The sequence below is a fragment of the Mercenaria mercenaria genome, chromosome 19 (assembly GCF_021730395.1).
Source record: "Mercenaria mercenaria strain notata chromosome 19, MADL_Memer_1, whole genome shotgun sequence".
Taxonomy (NCBI): Eukaryota; Metazoa; Mollusca; class Bivalvia; order Venerida; family Veneridae; genus Mercenaria; species Mercenaria mercenaria.
Window position 1 is genome coordinate 30,470,797 of NC_069379.1, and position 19,617 is coordinate 30,490,413.

At 33.6% G+C, this 19,617-nt stretch overlaps 1 protein-coding gene across 3 annotated transcripts in view; it reads right to left on the bottom strand.

The window, feature by feature from the left end:
- The window catches only part of LOC123542313 (receptor-type tyrosine-protein phosphatase epsilon-like), a 113,194-nt gene that overhangs the window by 8,353 nt on the left and 85,224 nt on the right, over nt 1–19,617 (bottom strand). Inside the window, exons 2-11 of one of the 3 annotated variants that reach the window (XM_053530956.1) lie at nt 12,561–12,657; nt 9,595–12,132; nt 5,469–5,589; nt 4,680–4,804; nt 3,402–3,763; nt 2,813–2,953; nt 2,427–2,514; nt 1,712–1,776; nt 1,490–1,526; nt 216–319 (exon numbers count right to left, since the gene is read on the bottom strand). In XM_053530956.1, the coding sequence (XP_053386931.1) occupies nt 216–319; nt 1,490–1,526; nt 1,712–1,776; nt 2,427–2,514; nt 2,813–2,953; nt 3,402–3,763; nt 4,680–4,804; nt 5,469–5,589; nt 9,595–12,132; nt 12,561–12,639 (3,660 nt within the window). In that variant the 5' untranslated portion in view covers nt 12,640–12,657. The remainder of the gene's footprint in view (nt 1–215; nt 320–1,489; nt 1,527–1,711; nt 1,777–2,426; nt 2,515–2,812; nt 2,954–3,401; nt 3,764–4,679; nt 4,805–5,468; nt 5,590–9,594; nt 12,133–12,560; nt 12,658–19,617) is intronic. The other 2 variants (XM_053530961.1, XM_053530958.1) reach the window with 2 other exon arrangements.

Here is a 19,617-nt window from a genome sequence, read left to right on the forward strand (position 1 = left end):
ACCATACATATAGAAACCTATGTTTATTTCTAAAAAAAAAACTAAATTAAATGTATAAGGAACGGAGATGTAAGTGTTTGTTTAAGAGTAAATGATTAAATTTAAAACTAAAGCTATATATAAAAATGGGGCAAACGCAATACAGTAATACAAATACGTTGCAAATATGAGAAATTTCGCGGTACTTTAGTAATATATGCTAATAGAAGATTTACCCCTCCTTCATCAAGTTTAGTCAACATGACAATCTTGCCTACTTTCTCCTGCCAGACCATAATCCAGAAAGCAGACATATCTCCCATGTACTTATATGTAGGCCCTACAATGGAATTAAACAATACATTTAAAACACTAAAAAAGGACAGTAGAAATATGCATACTGATCTTTTTCTTTTATTTTAAAACAGAATTAAGCATATGTACAAAGCGTATTTTTCTATAAAATAGAGAAAAGTGGAAACTTCACAGGTCGCTCAACACGACAAAAACGAAAATGTTGCAGGCTCGGTTTGATTGAGCCTGTTCATGGACGGTAGTGGAAATGCATGCTACCGTCCACGCCCTCTAGCCCCGGGTTGAGCAGAACTCAACATTTACACATTCTAAAAGTACAAAAAGCAATTTAGAGACATCGGCAGATGTATTCACTTTTGCTAAATAAGTTTTGTAAGCGTTAATTTTCTTAATGAAATAAATATTTACATTACTTTGTTACTAACTCCAATGATACATTGAGTGCTATGTAGAAAATATAACGCTTATTATGTTCAATTTATTTTCATGTTATAACTTTGTTTTAAATCTAAATGCTGAACATAATCTTTGTTTCTTCATTTATTTTTTTTAGAAAAAGTTCAGTTTTCGTAGACAATGACTTCGTTATCATTTAAATAATAATGAACTGCACCGTAGTATGTGAAATATAATAATTTCAATATCAAATGAAAATAAAATCTACCAAGACAGCACTCTGCCTTACGCTATAAATAATTTTTTTTACTAAGACCGGAAGCTGCCAAACTGGATGAGAACTCTGGGGAGGTAAGGCATTTATTCTATTTTTGTATCATGCGATGAAAACGAAAACAAATGAACATAACATTTCTGTTCATAACATTGTCTTTCATGATTCGATTTCTTGTAAAAAAAGTTATTAGTTGAAGTTATGGTACAAGGTAAGCATACAAAGTTTTATGATATGGAATAAGAACTGTAGACAGGAAACACAGGTTTTAATGCATGTCGGCAATACATTGAATTGCCGTATTGAAAAACACTGGGCATTTTATAACAAAATATAACGCATTATACAAGGTTGTTTTTGTCAGTTAAAAAACGTTGCTTTTTGTAAACACAGTACAGATACAAGGTTTACGTGACTATGGTGACAGTGTAGACGCAACACATATGCATAGCGTAGCAGTTCGAACGAGACGGACAAACTCGTATGGCGCAATGTATAATTTCGAATGAATGGAATGTTACTTACCGATAGATGCGATGTAAGCTTTTCTCTTGTTATACCCCTGTAAAACATGCATTATTTTATATATAGGAGAATAATACATATCTGTTTTCATTTGTTTAGCACAAGGTTATTCATTTGTGCATTGCTTACTGCCTATAATGAGTTAAATAAAAACAACATTACCATTAAATCGACTTTGAAAACCATTATGTGTTAAGTATTTCAATGGACATTTAAACTTACATCAATATAACTTGCGTTGATATAGTCAGAATCAGCTTCTTTCAATACAACTCGGGTTTCATCGTCTAAAACAAATAAAGAGAAGATAATAATGAGAAAAATACAGAAAACATTTATTTTCATGGATAAGTTATATTATTTTTTATTGTTACACTCCTGCAGTCATATAATAGCATGGCTTTGTTTTAAGGCTTAACCTATTATGTTGGAATTTACTTTCATCAGTTCCATATGTGATTTACCAGTGTGTCTATTCTACGATATCGGTCACGTGGTTTACTGAAAAAAAAAAGGTCAACAGAAAATCGACAAATCCAAGTATTTTAATTATTCCACTACCGAATTTATGGGACTTGCTTCAGGCAAAGGCGCATGTCAATTATTCCTGGTACCTATTAGCATTATCAATAGTAGTTACGTTTCTAAACTTTTGAGTGGCAATTATTTCATCCGATAAACAAATGAGCAGACTGGATTTATAAATGTTTTTTTTCGCTGCCTGCCGTAACCGATGACATAGTATAGACCCCCTATAACTGCCTGTTTGCAAAAGAACATGAGATATGATATAGAGCTACATTTATAATTTAACGTCATGCAGTAACAGTTCATTATTAAGAGCAGCCAGTTTTATAGCGGAAGTACATATTTTCACCGTGTTTATCTATACATGTGTACAACGTGCACTATGCATTTCTAACTAAGTATTGCTCACATGGGTATATTCCCTTGTATCTATTCTTTGAAAGGTTAACTTTTCTCTGTGAGTCTATATATGGTTTGATAAGTCCAGGAGGCAATTGCTGAAAAGAAATAAATACGCATTCAATTCGTAAAGTTCAGAATAACGACATATCGGAAGATAATGATTACCAACGTGTTTCATGCCGTTTCATTCCAACAGTATCAAAACTAGACTTAATTGCTTGTTGTTTTGACTTTTATGATACAATAATTATTAATCGTACTAAAGTTCCATCTATGACTGAGTAGATCAGAAGGTTGATAGCCTTAAGGTATTAAATGACATGTTGAAAACAATATGAGTGTACATAATTCAACTGTAATACTTTATTCGTTCTAACTGATAATTCTATGTACCTGGAATTCTTCAATAAAGTCTTCTTTTGCTTTCTTTGAAACACAATTAGGCAACTGATCGAGTTTAATTTTTCTCCTTTTCACTGCTGTTACATTGTAATAGGTGTCTGCGACCTCAGAATCTGTTGTAGGCTGTGCAACCTTAGTTATAGAAACAAAATACTAGACAAATATAATACAACGGTACCACGATATATCTTATCCTCATACTTATCGATATTATAATATACTTTACGTATACTTTTAACTCAGTCTGATATACAATTGTAGCATTCGTTTCATGTAACACATCCGCTCCTATTTACCTTTCTAATATACTAGAAGCTACACAATATTTCATTCGGTGGGGTCAAATATGTTGCCTTAATGTTTTACAAAATACGAAATAGCGAGATTAGTTTACATCACTATACAATACAAAATTATGATTTTTAATTTCACTTGTGTCCACTTTTATTGTCCCAAGTTTTCAAATGCGTGGAGTAAAGCAAATTGCGTTAAAAGGTTTCGAACGGGCATAGACAGTGACGCAACAAAAATAGTTTTCCCCTACAAACTCACATTTTTGGTGGTGATATAACAAACTCACCGATTTATCGTTGCTAGATCTTGCAATATTGTCAATATCTTCCTCAATTTCCAACATGGAGTCATCTAATTGCTTCGCTTTCATTGATGTTGAGTTCTTTGCGACAGAACCTCGTGCAGCAGCATTCTCATAGACTGATGTTGGTTTAGCAGCAATTCGTGGCTTACTATCTGTTTGTTTGCGTACATTTGTATCGTTGTTTGTTGGATTCTCAAAGTTTGGATTGCTGATAGTATTGTCGTTGGCGGCATGAGGTTTCTCGTAGTTTGGATTGCTGACTGTCTTTGTAGGTGTATCAGTGTTTGATGATTTTACCGTATCGACATTTTTCTTAAGTTTGTTAGGCATAGCGTACACTACATCTAAAATATGCACTCAAGACATTAACAGTCAGTAGAATTATACAACAAGCAATAAGCAAGGTTAAAAAATTTTAATGAAAATATTTTTAAACATATTTTCTTAAACACTATCACTAGGTAATATGCTTTCAATGTCTACTCCAATACCAAAACCTCAAGGTCGGTTTTATCATTTTATGCAAATGTTTCATGTTAAATAAACATTTGAGCAGTTCCATATTTTAGAAAATATTATTCATGAACAGAATCCTTTCAAAATTGACCATGACATAATTTCTTAAGTAAATATCATGTGCATACCCTAGAATGTTAAAATTGAGTTTAGAATTAATGTTGAACTTCAAATTATATTTAAAGAAAATGACGGTTTGTCAATTTGTCGGAGCTCACTTCCTGTATGTGCGACGCCATCATTGACCTCATCCATTTGTATTAAATAAATGATCTTATAACAACATATAATGTCTGTTTGTTTAAGCTGTATTTTATGAACATAGCTGTCCCTATTGCTAGTAAATTACTATTCCCGCTTTTTCCCCTCCCTCAACCTCCCCCACAAACACCCCGTTCACTTTCCCATCCACATTTCCGCATTTTATATTGTTATATGGTGTTTAAGACAAAACGATTCTGCACTATAACACAGAAGTATTTTTTTATTAATAAAACGATAAATTTAGTAACAAGGTTATGAAGTCAATGCTGGTTGATACGGTCTTATTAAAATACATAAATCATTTATTGTATTCGCATATAAAAACAAAATGTTAGTTTTAGGAAATTAATAGTTAAAACATTTAATGCTCAGGTGACTCTTCGTTACGACATATTTACTTGTACTGTATACCAACATTGAAATTGACTTCACATTTATTCACAATAATGGGAGCCATAATATATATTTATAAGGGCATACCTGCATCATTTTGTTCTACATGTAGACTTGGAGTAACGATTCTACTGTACGTCACCACTAAATTATCTGTATCATCATTAACTTCAGTCGCATCTTTTTTCTCATGTGTATGTTTCTTGTTGCGCCTGTAATATTACAACATTACAGTACCTGGTGAATGTAGACTGATGGAAAAAATGTATAGTTAATCAAGGTGTTCTTGTCTGCTGTATTACAATGAAATCGGTCATGCGGTTTCAGAGAGGCTTTTAATAATTTCAAAGGTAGTTACAATAGGAACAAAATAGTACTCCAACCTGAGTGACACTTTATTGATTCAATATGGCGTCATCATATCTAACAGGAGTTTGTTCATGAAAATTATATGAATAGCCTAGTTAACATATTGATATACCCCTGTAATATTTTGAAAAGAAATTGCATCCCAATTCTTATTTCAAAGAGCAATAATTTCAGAACGAGTAGAAGCAAAAATAATTCTGTTGTTTCCTACGACTGTGAAACAATATAAAAGTATGAAGCATGACTGTTTTTGTAACAATATAAAAAGTTTTGATACGGTAATGAGGCTAGTCAAAAAGTTTTGCTTTGCTTTCCTAAAATAAATCAAATGTTTAACGTTTTGCCCTAGGATGAGCCGAATTGTAAATGTATGAAAAAGGTGAATGTATATATTCTATAATGTCTACACTAATGAAACACCACCTATGTTGGATGCATTGTTAATGGCCTTACAACATTCGTATTTTTTTCTACGTATTTATTTATATATAACGTAAACAAACTTACTTTTTTAGAAGTAAGACTACAACAATAACTACAATTATTATCACCAGAAAAAGCCCACCGCCCGCGGATGCGCCAATTGTTACACCCTTATTTCCTCCATCAGATTGTGACTGAGCTACCGCTGCAATTGGAATGACTTCATTATTCATTATTAACACAAATCATAATGAGTATAAAATGGTTACAATTACATTATGAATTATTCTTTTTATGAAATTGATTTGATTTGATTAAATCAAGTAAGTTTTAAGATAAATATAGATCTATGTAGATCTGTAAAACAATTCCATTTAGTCAGAGTAAACGGAGAATGTTACGCGTACTTTATCGCTCTCCAATGTCTACGATTGTATAAACGGTATTTCTCATCAGTTCGACTTTTAAGATGATCGGATTCAATCATACATGTAATGAGAACAAGTCAACAATTTAAAAGTGTAACGTGAAAATAAAGGTCTAGTATTCAAACATGAAAAATACAAAAATATTTATAGTATTATCATTTAAAAGGGAAATCTAGTGAAAATAAGACGAAAAATCAAATCAAAATAAAATAAAAATAACGATAAAAGATAAAGTAATAAATTCAGCGCTATTCTTTGAAAATAATAGTTGCCACAGAAACTGCTGAGAGAAGAGATTAGGGATTTAATCCTGACAACACATGAAAAAAACAAGCTCAAATTTATTACATGCCCCAGAGTTGGACACTCTTATAGAAACGAAGTTCGACCATTCAAGGCAAAAAAAAAAATATCTGTTCAAAAATCTATTATCAATTATCTGAATATGAACAATCAAATATAGAGGTTTTACAGAAGAAGATGTTTAACCTAGCTAGGTCTTCTGGCGAGATGTTTATTTTAGAATCATTTTGCCTCGAAGGAATAAGATAGAGAATCACCAATGGAACGATGCTGTGAAATTGATTTGTTTTTGGTTTGGCTTGTTCAATGTCGGACCGACACAGTTATATGTCATATAGAACTTTCTACCTATGATGGTGGTGGAAGACCCCAGGTGCCCATTTCATCACAGGCGGGCATCTAGGTAGAACCATAGACCTTCCATAAGCCAACTTGATGGCTTCCTCACATGAAGAATCCAATGCCCCGAATGAGGCTCAAACTCACGTCGGTAAGGGGCAAGTGACTTAAAGTCAGCGACCTTAACCAGTCAGCCAAAGAGGCCACGGAATTTATTTGAAGTCAGGCTTAAAGTTTCAATGGACAAGAATTTTGAAATGTTCTTAATTACCACAGATTTATTCTTAATTGTAAAATGTTCTTAAAAACCATATAGAAAAAAGCTGATATGCTTTTTTTTACAAGTCCACATGTCTTGAAGGAATTTGGTAGTGGCTCACTCAAGACAAATGCTGAAAAATTAACTTTTAAGTGGGGCTAGCTGTTCCAGGAAACGATTGTTTCAAATATCCAAATAGAGAAAATATTATAAGATATAAGTTACAAAAAATAAAACATGGCTTGAACGTTTGATACCAAGAAGCATTTTAGTAGTTTGCTGTTTAGTAAAAGTAGAGAGAAGTGGACGGACAACAGACGGACGACGGATATCCGACGATCCAAAAAGCTAAACATGTACACTTCGATCTCAGATGTGCTACTCTTTGTTGGTAAGTGGGTGATGGGGGGTCGTGTGGGCGGGGCCTTTAAGGAATTAGGTATCCGTTAACCGAAGAAATATTTGTGTGAAGTTCTTTGATTTTTGAAGTTCGAGCCTTCAGTTACGGAGGATGATTTGAAATTAGGACCGGTGTAATGAAGTATTTCGACCCCCATAGAATAATGACCCCCGGTCATTATTCTATAGAAAAAGTGACCCCCCGGTCATAGTATTATGACCTCCAGATCATAGTACTATGACTCCCCCGCGTGAAGTAAACTGAACCTCACGAAGAATATTGACTCCCATAGAAAAAAGGACCTCCGGTCATTTGGTCAAATTTAGTGATAACTCATGTATCTAAGGCCTAATTGCTGCATTTTATGCCCCAACTCGGGGGAGGGGGGCATATAGATTTGCCTTTGTCCGTCCGTCCTTCCGCTTGACCATTAGCCCCAGATACCATCACTTGACACAGAAATCAGAGCATTCCGCAACGGGAAAAGGGATTCTATTTCTAGACGCTGTATCTTGGTGTATACATTTTTTCAGGAAAATAACAATTCACAATACGTTCACAAAACACACCAGTGTCAATAATCCCTGCAAACTTCGGTATGAAGTAATTCTTCAGAAGAAAACTGCACAAGAAACTGCTAGCATAGAACTTAGTATTAATAGAAGTTGCAATACTTAGCAGTGGCAGTAAAGTACGGTAGCGGCAACAATAGAAAGTAGTAGTAGTAGTAGCAGTAGTAGCAGTAGTAGTAGTAGTGGCAGTGGTAGTGGCAGTGGCAGTAGTAGCAGCAGCAGCAGCAGCAGCAGAGAAATAAGTGACAGCAACAACAGCAGCAGGAGAAGAGGTAGATGTACAAGACGTATTAGTGGAAGCAGGTATAGTAGTATCAGTAGTAGCAGTTGTAGTAGTAGTAGTAGAAGAAGAAGAAGTACATGTAGTAACAGCAATACAAGTAGCGGCACCAGTAGTAGTAGTACAATCAAAATGTTAACTATTGGCAATGGAGGGTATTAGAGTTGTAGATCTAGTAAAATTGTCCGTTAGGTTTGGTGGGGATCACTTTTTAATAGATATTATCGTCGAAAGTCTTTTAGGAGCCGGTGTTTTACACGGAAAGAGTAACTTTTTTAAACAGAATAATGTCCGGGAATCGATATTGTATAAGAGTTCGAATGTAGTAATTTCGGCAGTGAGTATTTTCCATGGAAGGAGTCACTTTTTCTATAGAATAATAAGCGGGGTCGTTATTCTATGAGATTCGAAGGGAGTCATCTTTAGGGAGTCAGTATTTTACTTGGAGGGGTCAGTTTTTCTATAGAATAATGACCGGGGGGTCGTTATTCTATAGAGTTTTCAAAGGGAGTCAGTTTTTTATAAGGGGAGTCAATATTTTACAGGAAAGGAGTCACATTTTCTATAGAATAATGACCGGGGGTCGTTATTCTATGGGGGTCGAAATAGTTCATTACACCGGCCTTAGGCAGCCATATATCATAAAAAATCAGTGTGGCTTAAAGGAATTGTAAACAACAGTTCTATGTGTTAAGGCAAAAGTTTTATTAAGATTTAATCACAAAATTTGTCGACGTTATCGTATCACTCATGTTTGTGTATAGTAAAAATATTTTGTTTGTTTGTTTTGGGTTTAAAGCCGTTTTCTAACAGTTTTCAGTTATGCAACGGCGGACAGTTAACCGAACCAGTGTTCCTGGTTTCTGTGCCAGTACAAACCTGTTCTCCGAAGAAACTGCGAACTTGCCCACATAAATAGGTGGTATGGTAAGAGTGCTCCAGTTGACAGGATTGCAGTGGAAATACGGCAGACAAAATTTGAATTTCTTTCTTTTCTACATAGCTTCCATACATGTATCTAGTTGTTTCTATTATGTTATATTTAGTATCATGTTTCCCATTTACGAAGTGGGGGAAAAACTAATTCTTTTCCGAAAGGGATTTTTTCTCTACTGTTTTTTTCCACTCTTTTTTAAATATGCGATTTTCTGATAAAATGATAAAATGAATGGGTAACACTTAAGAATTGAATGATATGTTTTGCGCATTTATACGCCTATAAAATAGAAAAGGTGGAGTATTATTATATTAAGCAAAGTAAATCTTATTATAATGATTTTTATATAAAAGGCGTTTTAATAAAATTCGTGTCAAAGTTTTTCAGAACCAAATTTGATCAATGTTTCAAAATAGCAAATCCAGTTATCAACTTAAATTCAACGTCTTACAATGTATTTGAAAAATATAACATATACTTTCCATTAGTGAATACATCTAAATGAATTCAACCTACCTGGCGTATTTTTCTGTTTGTAACTCGTAATTTCGTATCATTTTCTAATATGTAAAATGTATTTACAAATCCAGTACCCTTTTATTGCACTAAAGTCGAGGTCTACCTGTACTATCAGAATTTGAATATATTAATAATACTAAATTAAATGCTGTAAAATAATATTGTCCACATACCTCGTGTGCAATTTGGTTCCTGAAAACCTGTCTTACATCCGTGTAAACATTCCCCGAATTTTCGACCACACGATGTATCAACACAGTTAGGGTTACATTTCTTATCACACTTATCTTCATAAAACCCATCGATGCATCCAATAACGCAACGTCCAGTTATATCATCGCAACGACCGTCGCGACAATTTTTGTGACATTGCCTATTACAGATTTGCCCGTAGAAGCCAGTTTCACATGACATACATGTACTATTAGAGCTACAATTCAAACAGTTTGGAGGACATGGTTGACAAATATTACCCCAGTGTCTTTGAGCACAAGCTGTACAATTTGTCAGTGAACTACAAATTGTACAATTTATCGGACAGTCATTATCACAGTCATGTCCATACTTGCTGCCAATACATTTATCACATTTGTCTCCAGTAAACCCAGAATTGCAACTATAACAGTCACCATTGCTTTTACATGTATTGTTTGCACAGCCTTTAGGACAGGGGATGTCACAATCACTACCGTATTTACTGTTTTTGCACTCGATGCACCTGTCCCCAGAGAAGCCAGTCTTACAACTATAACATTCGCCAGTACGCTTACATAAATTATTTGCACATCCGTTAGAACACGGAATATTGCACAAACTTCCGGATTTACCATTGCTACATTGTTCGCATTTACTACCGACCAGTCCAGGTACACAACTATGACAATCGCCATTAATCTTACAATTATTGTTTGCACATCCATTGGGACATGGAATATCACAATTAATACCGTATTTACCATTATTACATTGATCGCATTTATCACCTTGAACATGTGGTATGCAAGTACAAGATCCAGTATTTAAGTCACACTGTTGATTTTCACAACCAAGTCCACATTCATTTTGACAGGTAGTTCCAAATTTTCCAGTTTGACACAAGGTACACTTATTATAGGACGTGCAAGCTTTACAGTTATCTTGGCATTTATGAAGGCAATTATTAAAAATCTTATTTATATCGCTGTCGTATGATCTGCCATTATAGAAACCGTCTTTACACCTAGTACATGTGTTTACATCAGAGCAAGTAAGACAATTATCAGGGCATTTATAACAATATGAGCCATAATATCCATCTCTACATTTTGTACAAGATAATGAATTTGAACAAGTCTGACATCTATCCTGACATTTATAACAATTGTTCCCATGCATGTAGTATCCATCTCTACATGTTGTACACGAATTTGCGTTTGAGCAAGTCTGACATTTAACCTGACATTCATGACAATTGTTCCCATACATGTAGTATCCCTGTTTACATGTTGTGCAAGAATTTGCGTTTGAACAAGTCTGACATTTAACCTGACATTCATGACAATTGTTCCCATACATGTAGTATCCCTGTTTACATGTTGTGCAAGAATTTGCGTTTGAACAAGTCTGACATTTAACCTGGCATTCATGACAATTGTTCCCATACATATAGTATCCCTGTTTACATGTTGTACAAGAATTTGCGTTTGAACAAGTCTGACATTTAACCTGACATTCATGACAATTGTTCCCATACATGTAGTATCCCTGTTTACATGTTGTGCAAGAATTTGCGTTTGAACAAGTCTGACATTTAACCTGACATTCATGACAATTGTTCCTATACATATAGTATCCCTGTTTACATGTTGTACAAGAATTTGCGTTTGAACAAGTCTGACATCTATCCAGACATTTATAACAATTGTTCCCAAACAAGTAGTATCCATTTTTACATGTTGTACATAAATTTGCGTTTAAGCAAGTCTGACATTTAACCTGACATTCATGACAATTGTTCCCATACATGTAGTATCCCTGTTTACATGTTGTGCAGGAATTTGCGTTTGAACAAGTCTGACATTTAACCTGACATTCATGACAATTGTTCCTGTACATATAGTATCCCTGTTTACATGTTGTGCAAGAATTTGCGTTTGAACAAGTCTGACATTTAACCTGACATTCATGACAATTGTTCCTATACATATAGTATCCCTGTTTACATGTTGTACAAGAATTTGCGTTTGAACAAGTCTGACATCTATCCAGACATTTATAACAATTGTTCCCAAACAAGTAGTATCCATTTTTACATGTTGTACATAAATATGCGTTTAAACAAGTCTGACATTTATTTAGACATTCATAACAATTGTTCCCATACATGTAGTATCCATGTCTACATGATGTACATGAATTTGCGTTCGAGCATGTCTGACATTTATCCTGACAAGCATAACAATTGTTTTGAAGAATGTAGTATCCATCTTTACATGTTGCACAAGAGTGTGAGTTTGTACAAGTCTGACACTTATCCTGACAATTATTACAACTGCCCTGATATATGTAGTATCCATCTTTACATGTTTCACAATAGTTATAGTTTGCACAAGACTGACATTTATACTGACAATCATAACAATTGCCCTGATGAATGTAGTACCCATCTTTACATGTTGTACAGGAATTCGCATTTGAACAAGTCTGACATTTGTGATAGTTGCAACAACTGGCTGAAATTATTACAAAATCATTTTTTTATTCTCTCAAATATGATGTCCAGTCAACCGTAGTTCATGTCAAAGATTCATTACACGCAAGGCAAGAGTTGTTTTATTGTGATAACAATTACTTCGAAAATGGAAACGTTAGGATAAAAAAAACGTTTGTAAACTATTTTAAAGGAAATTAGGAGGCCTGACAGATCATTGTTTTAATTTTAAAACATCTTTTCGACAACTGTATGACTATTTGTTAAATTTCTGCACTACTCTAGGTAACAAACATTTTAGTACGTACATTTGTGTTGAGGTTAAGTTGAATTAGAATCAAAAGTCTACAAGCAAGAAAACTGGTTCTGGATATCCTACATTTATATATTCATGATGATTTGTTGACACGTTTCGTTTAATAAACATTCGGTTCAAGTCACAATACCTACCAGATTTGAAATACAACAGCAGCAGAATAAGTAAACATTGCTTCATTATTGACTCACGGGTAGTTTCCTTGAACCACATAATGTTTTGTTATTAATACTGAAAGAAAAAAAAACTATTATAAACATATTTTGAGTTATGCAAAATAAGATAATGTGAAATTATTAAAAACTGAGAAGCACATCTGACATGTCACATATCAATTAACTTAAGCACACTATGTCTTTTAAAGTTTTGGCACATATTGTCTTTTTACCGATGGGCTTTTATAAAATCTTTATCATGCAATTTGTGCGTTGGCCGAAATCATTTTTGCAATAAAGACAATGGTTTTTCTTTGCAAATGTAATGTATTAAGGCGGTTGCGCACGTTTTATAAACTGGAAGTAATGGCGTAAGGTCAATTTTCCGGATAACGTAGAATAAAGCCTTGGCTCGGTGTACGGAAATGAAAATCGTGTTATGCGTAAATAGCAGTACATGAGTAAATCTATTAACATATAAAATCAACGCTTTATGTGCGGATCTCTTAATTGTGACAAAATACGTTAAAAGCAAACACACTGGCCTATACATTTACTTTACCATATTAAAGGCCAAATATCTATTTACTACTGCTAGAGGGGTAATTAAAAATTACGTTGCAGAAAACTTTCTGTTTACTAAAATGTTTCCCATAGACGCCCAATTTGAAACTTCTTTTCAGATTACATTAGCAAAAGATGAAGCGCACGACGAATTTTTTTTTTAATTTGCCGATTTTGTTTCTAAGTTGATTCTGAAGGTTTGGAGAATCAGGCTTGGATCAAATTTAATCTAGTAAAAATGTTAAAACTTGCAGAATCTCCTAAAATGTTTGCATAGAAATGTCTTAGACTAGTACACACACTTACATTTGTGTACATGATATTTAAATGTTCTATAAGTATAGAGGAAAGAAAATCCAGTGTGAATCGCAGTGTTTTAAAAGAATTTAAGGATATCCAGAATGTACTTATCAATCAGTTTCGAGGACCTGAAAGGAAGTGCAATGTCCATAAAAGGGTCAGGCAATATATCCACAAATAGAATAATTCACGTGAATCATCTAATTCAATAAAGGTACAGTTTATTCAATAAAGGTACAGTTTATTTACATAGCAAAATATGTTGAATAATGAAAACATCGCAACATAATGCAAAGAAATTGTCCAGTAAGGCTTCACTTCGATTTCAATCATGGTCCGCAATGTCGTGATTTATAGAATTGCAGAGTTATTGTCCTTTTCAAACACTGAGATTATATTCAATGCTGATTTTAAGAAACTTCGTCTAGTTACATTTTAATAAATAAAACTGAGGGAGCGGCGATCTTGTTGATAAGGTGTCAGCCGCTCAATCCAGGGGTCGTGGGTTCGAGCCCCACTTCGGTCACGACCAAAATAAAACAAATTAGATCTAGTATAAACTAAATAAATGTAAAGTGCCTACACGAGGCTTAAGTTTAACTTGGCCTTTGTGTATCAGTATTTAACCCTGATTTTGCCAGTTTTATGTAGATGAAGTAATTAAGAACAATGGTTGATTCAGGTCATGACATACTAAAACGGTATGCTTGTATTTTTTTTTATATCACGCTGCATTTGTGATATAACAATGATGCAGACTTGCTCAAAAAATGCTGTTTTCCTACCCAAAAATATTGAGTTTTTTTTTATGAAATTACGATTTAAATAGAATTCATGTCTGTTTATAAAATTTAATTTCAAATGACGGGTGGGGGCTGGGGGAGGGGGGAGAAATGTTAACCGTTTCGTTGAAAATGACATCAGATACGTTAAACAGAGGCATATTTTACGGCGCTGTCATTCAGATTTTTCAATAAACTTACATTTGAAATAAGAATGATGAAAATGATACATTTTTAACAATTAACATATACGTATAGATTAAAAGGTTTACGAAAAATTCCCCAAAAATATTACATGATGTAAGTTAAGCACACATTATTAATTAATTTCTTGCTCAAGTACCAGTGTGCACGCATAAAATGACATTGTGCAAGATGCAATGTTGTAAAAGAACATTTATTTACATTTGATTTTAAAATTATAAAAACATAATTCATTGATTGGGATATATTCTATGAAGGTTTTATTTAGTCTGTTTAAGTTTATTTCAGGTTTTGCTTAGAAATGCGTTATTGTGGGTTGTCAAAAAGTTGTCAGGGGATATAGAGGATATATTACATGAGCGTCTTTTTTATATTAATGTATTAAACGAGTTGAATAAAACAATAAAATGCGGGGCTCAGTCGCTTATTTAATCAATTATATTCAAGGAGTTTAATAAATTCAGTGTGGAAAGACACAAATATAATTATAACTTCTTTTCATCAAATGTAAGCTTTTCCCACCGAAACATCATTTTTTCCTTTCTTTACCTATTATACACTAAGTAAATTCGACCAACGTGAAAGTTTATTTTACACTAGTGTATTATCAAATGTATTCAGTGACTTTATTTCATTCCCACGACGTCAAACGTGTGATAAAAACAGTTTCGTGTATTGAAATACCCTTTCTTACTATTTCAAGCAACTTTTCAAGTTAGATATTTAAGAGGAAAACAATTTAATGCAGTATAAATTAGGAAGTAGAAAGACCTAAAGATTAGTTGGATAAGTTTGAAAGAAAGACATAGAATTATCCATAAATAGGCTTTATTGCCAAAATAATGCAGTTTTAAAGCGGCGTGTCGTAAAACCTAGATTATTGTTATGTTATTTTTGTCCTAATTATAGTCACACAAAGTTTTCAAATTACCATTTAGTTATCAAAAGAAATTTAGTTTTTTATCATTCACTGTTCAAAAGTGAAGTGAAATGATGTTTTTAATGCGTGCCTGATTAAATCATTTAATCCTAAGTAATTATTAGTTAATATATCATACTGAAACCTTCAGTGCTTTTCTAAAGCAAACTTACTTGCCTATTGAATAAATTCAAGCATATTTTCTGAGAACCATTAGAAATCTAAATAAGAAAGGACGATGATTCAGCTATTGTATTCAAGCAACCGTACCGACATCAGATGTAACTATAATTGCTGAAGCAAGTTTAATCATCCAATGACCGTTTCCTGTAGCTCTGACCAGGACACACCGAGGCCGGGTATTACTAACTTCGCGGTTAAAGTTCGCTCTCATCGTGATTCGTACCCACAACCTCTGGAAGTCAGACAAGAACTTCAACCACTGATTGTTTATATTGTTGATATAACAGTGAGTCGAAATGTCCCAATCTACAGTTGTTAAACTATATGACTTTTGTATGTATACCGGCATTCTGAACAAACGAATGTACTTTTCAACTTTGAACACTCGACTATGCCTGATAAAGGGTCTGTTGTGGTTTTAACACAGGTTGCCTGTACGCCTTCATTTAGGGAGTATTGTATCGAAACCTTAAGAAAATAAGTAATTAAAATAATTTTCGTTGAAAGCTAACAGTCTGATTTGAGTTGTTCAGGATTTTGAGTGATTAAATGTTGCTCGCATCTGAATTTTGTTGTATATTTTAGCAATATATACACACCATAAAATCAAGGAAAACACTTTCAAATTTTGTAAGTAAGGTAATAAAACATTATCCTGCAAATGAAGAAAATCAAAGTCGCTATGGCAGATTAATAACCAAACAACATTTTTTTTTTCTACGACAGAATTAATAATAATAATAGTAATAATAATAATAAATTAATACGATAGTATTTTTTGTTTTCTTCTTTGAAGTTCACTTCGAAAAGACAATAACGCATCTATGTTCCGTAATCGACTAGCTACTACACAGCTGACCGGCAAGGTAACATATTAAAATGATTATGTTTACGTAATGTAAATATTTGTTTATATCGCAAATAAAATGATATGCTGTAGAAAAGGATATATTTGCGACTGTTTCATTTTCTCAAATATTCTAAAATAATACCCTCGTGAAGTCAGAATATCCGGTAATATTAAGTTGCATGACTTTGTTTATAACGCGGCGGTCACTTTGTAGGGAGAATACACGTTTTTTTTTGTGTATTAACATCTGCAGAAGCCCGCGGTCTCGGTCACAAACATATCCCAGGGGCTTCTGCAGATGTTAATACACAAAGCAAACGTGTATTGTCGCTATTCTTGCATAAAAACATTACACGACGACTGAATGCATTGTTTTCAAATGTGACGCTTTGACGATTCCGGTACATTTTTAGTTACCATTCGGTTGTTCTTGGAAACGGTAAACATGTTTTAAATATCCATAACCAGGGCACACATATTAACAACACTACCAAAAGCGTGTTTGAAGGTTTTTGAGCAGCTTATTTTCATTTCTAGTTAAAATAAACGTTACTTTACCCATAATTGTGCATATAACTTAAAAATTTGATTAACACAAATTTAAGAATAATAACTTTATCATGTTTATCATGTGTTTATAATCGAATTATTTTGAGTACGAACGTAGTAACAAGCTTTTAAATGTTTTATCCGAGTTCTTCGCGGAATAAGATAAAAACAATCCGACTGATACCTACATAAATCATTAAAATGGTTTCTAATAACAAACAATTGCGCAAGTTACACTCAGTTCTTATACATTCACGATTATCAACAAAAATAAATCGAAATGAAAAGAATTTTTTTTTTTAACGTATTCTGTATATATCATTTTTACTCCAGTAACTTTAAATAAAACTATACTATCTCCGATTAACTGTTTTGTTTTCATATTTGTCTTTACCCGGAAGATATTAACAAGTAAAGTCAAACATCATTTTTTTTAACTCTTTACAATCGCATTTAAACTATATGTATTAGAAAACAGATTGACAATAACGAATATATATTGTCACTTTAAAATGTCCAATAGTGACATACACTAAACTATGCCCCATATTTAAGTTTTGATATTGCACCCTGGTAAATGATAATCTATGAGTACACTACATAATACAAAGGGCTCTCATATATAGCTTGTTCTTCTGACAACTAATTTTAAAGCATAATTTGCTTCAACAGATGAGCTGTGCCAACGCTTTCGACTTTCATTTGCAGTCATTTAATATTTTAGCTAGGTTGTCAATTGTTACTAGATTTACTATTTTGCTCGGAGAATCCTTCTGCAATGAGAAGACGAATCAAACTGACTTAACGTACTAAGACATGGTTAGGAGAATAGAATAAACATGATCAAAGGGAAATATACTTTCCTCTTTACAGCTCTGTTACTAAAAAGGTTTACATGCATTAATACACATGCAACTGTCTTGGGAGTATATAATTTAAAGTACTTACATTTTTATTTAAGTCATACAATTGTTGTTTTATTACAGGCTGATTTATTTAGTTTATATATATATATATATATTTCGCATTTCCTTGCAAAATAATGGATTTCACCGACATTGCACCGCTTATACCAGATACCTTCCATAAAACCGAAAATATAGCAATGAACATTAAATATAGTTAAAGCCATAAATTAAAGAGATGTAAGCGTTAGTAAAAAAAAAAAAGAACAGATAAAAAAACTTTTTTTCCGCAGTTGCATAGCTTAGATAGAATGGTACGATTGTCTAATTAAAAAAGGTCCGGGTATTGTGTTGCTATTGGCCAAATAGTTTCCCTAAACCAGGAATACGCCGGTCACATGAGCGGCAAGAAAGAAGTTCTCACCAGTTCGCTCCGGTGTACGAAAAAGTAAAAAGTAACAGATTCATAATTTGTGATGACTTTTTATTCTGACCTGTTTTTCTTGAGTTATGTTTCTACGTTTACCATAATTTCCAAATGTATATCCGAATTTATATCGCAAAAACATATGGTCTGCTTCTTAACCTATCTCGCAAGAACGGAGCGCAGAGGCGTACGCCAGATAGGCCAAGGCGGTGCCGAGAAGAAAAAAAAAAGCCTAACTGGTTGTCAGCGGCAAACACAGTGTACGCCGCAAATGTAATTCGACTTTCCCCAATGTTTGTGCCCATTTTTGCATACTTTAAAAACTTTGCAACCAGTTATGAAACCAGACATGTTTTCTGTAATGTATCTGCCGAGAAATAAGTCGGAGCGCTTTTTGTAGCTGATCACATTCGACATATTTCCGTCCAAACGAATACATAAAACTACTACTGAAAATTTAATACCTTTGATTTCACAAACATATTAACACTTGACATTAAAATTGAAGCGAGTTGAGTTGGAAATGGGGCGGCGTCGGTCCAAGTGTGAGTGCGTGCATGTGTTCTTGCATGTGTACATTGTATATGATTTAGCGTATGCACAAAATCGTGTCCGAACGATAATTTTAAATAACTGTTTTTTAGATAGCAGTTAAAGAGCTTTCCGTTTGTAAGTGTTGTTATACGCATGATATGATGGAACTTGACATTTTCCGGAAGTACCTTAATATTGTCTAACGTTAAAGTTTTATATGAACTTACAAAAAAGTATATAATACATCATAGTACATAGTGGTGTGTCATGGCTTATCTGGTATATCAGGGTTTATGTCATGGTATATCCGGTATTTAACGGTATGCCATGGTATATCAGGTATGTGGTTATCCGGTATAACGGAATGTCACAGAATTCCCGTATAATACGGCATGCATGGATATCCGGTGTATCCCGGTATGTCATTGTTTATCCGTTATATCATGGTGTACAGGTATATCACGGTATGCCATGGTATATCTTTTTATACCTTTTTATGTATTGGTATACCCATGGGATATTCCGGTATATGGTATTTTGCAGTTCACAGTACAATGGAATATCCGGTATACCACATTTATGGTTTATGATATATTCGATATGTCATGGTAAAAAAGGTATATCATGGTATATCTTGTATAAAAAGGTATGTATGGTTACCATGGCATTTCCGGTATATGGTATATTGGGGTTTTCACAGTACGTCGGGGAATATCGGTACATACAATATGTTATTGCTGTTTTCCGGCATTTTCAAGGAATGTCATGGTTTGTCCAGTTGCCATGGTTTCTCTGGTATATCACGGTATGACATTATAA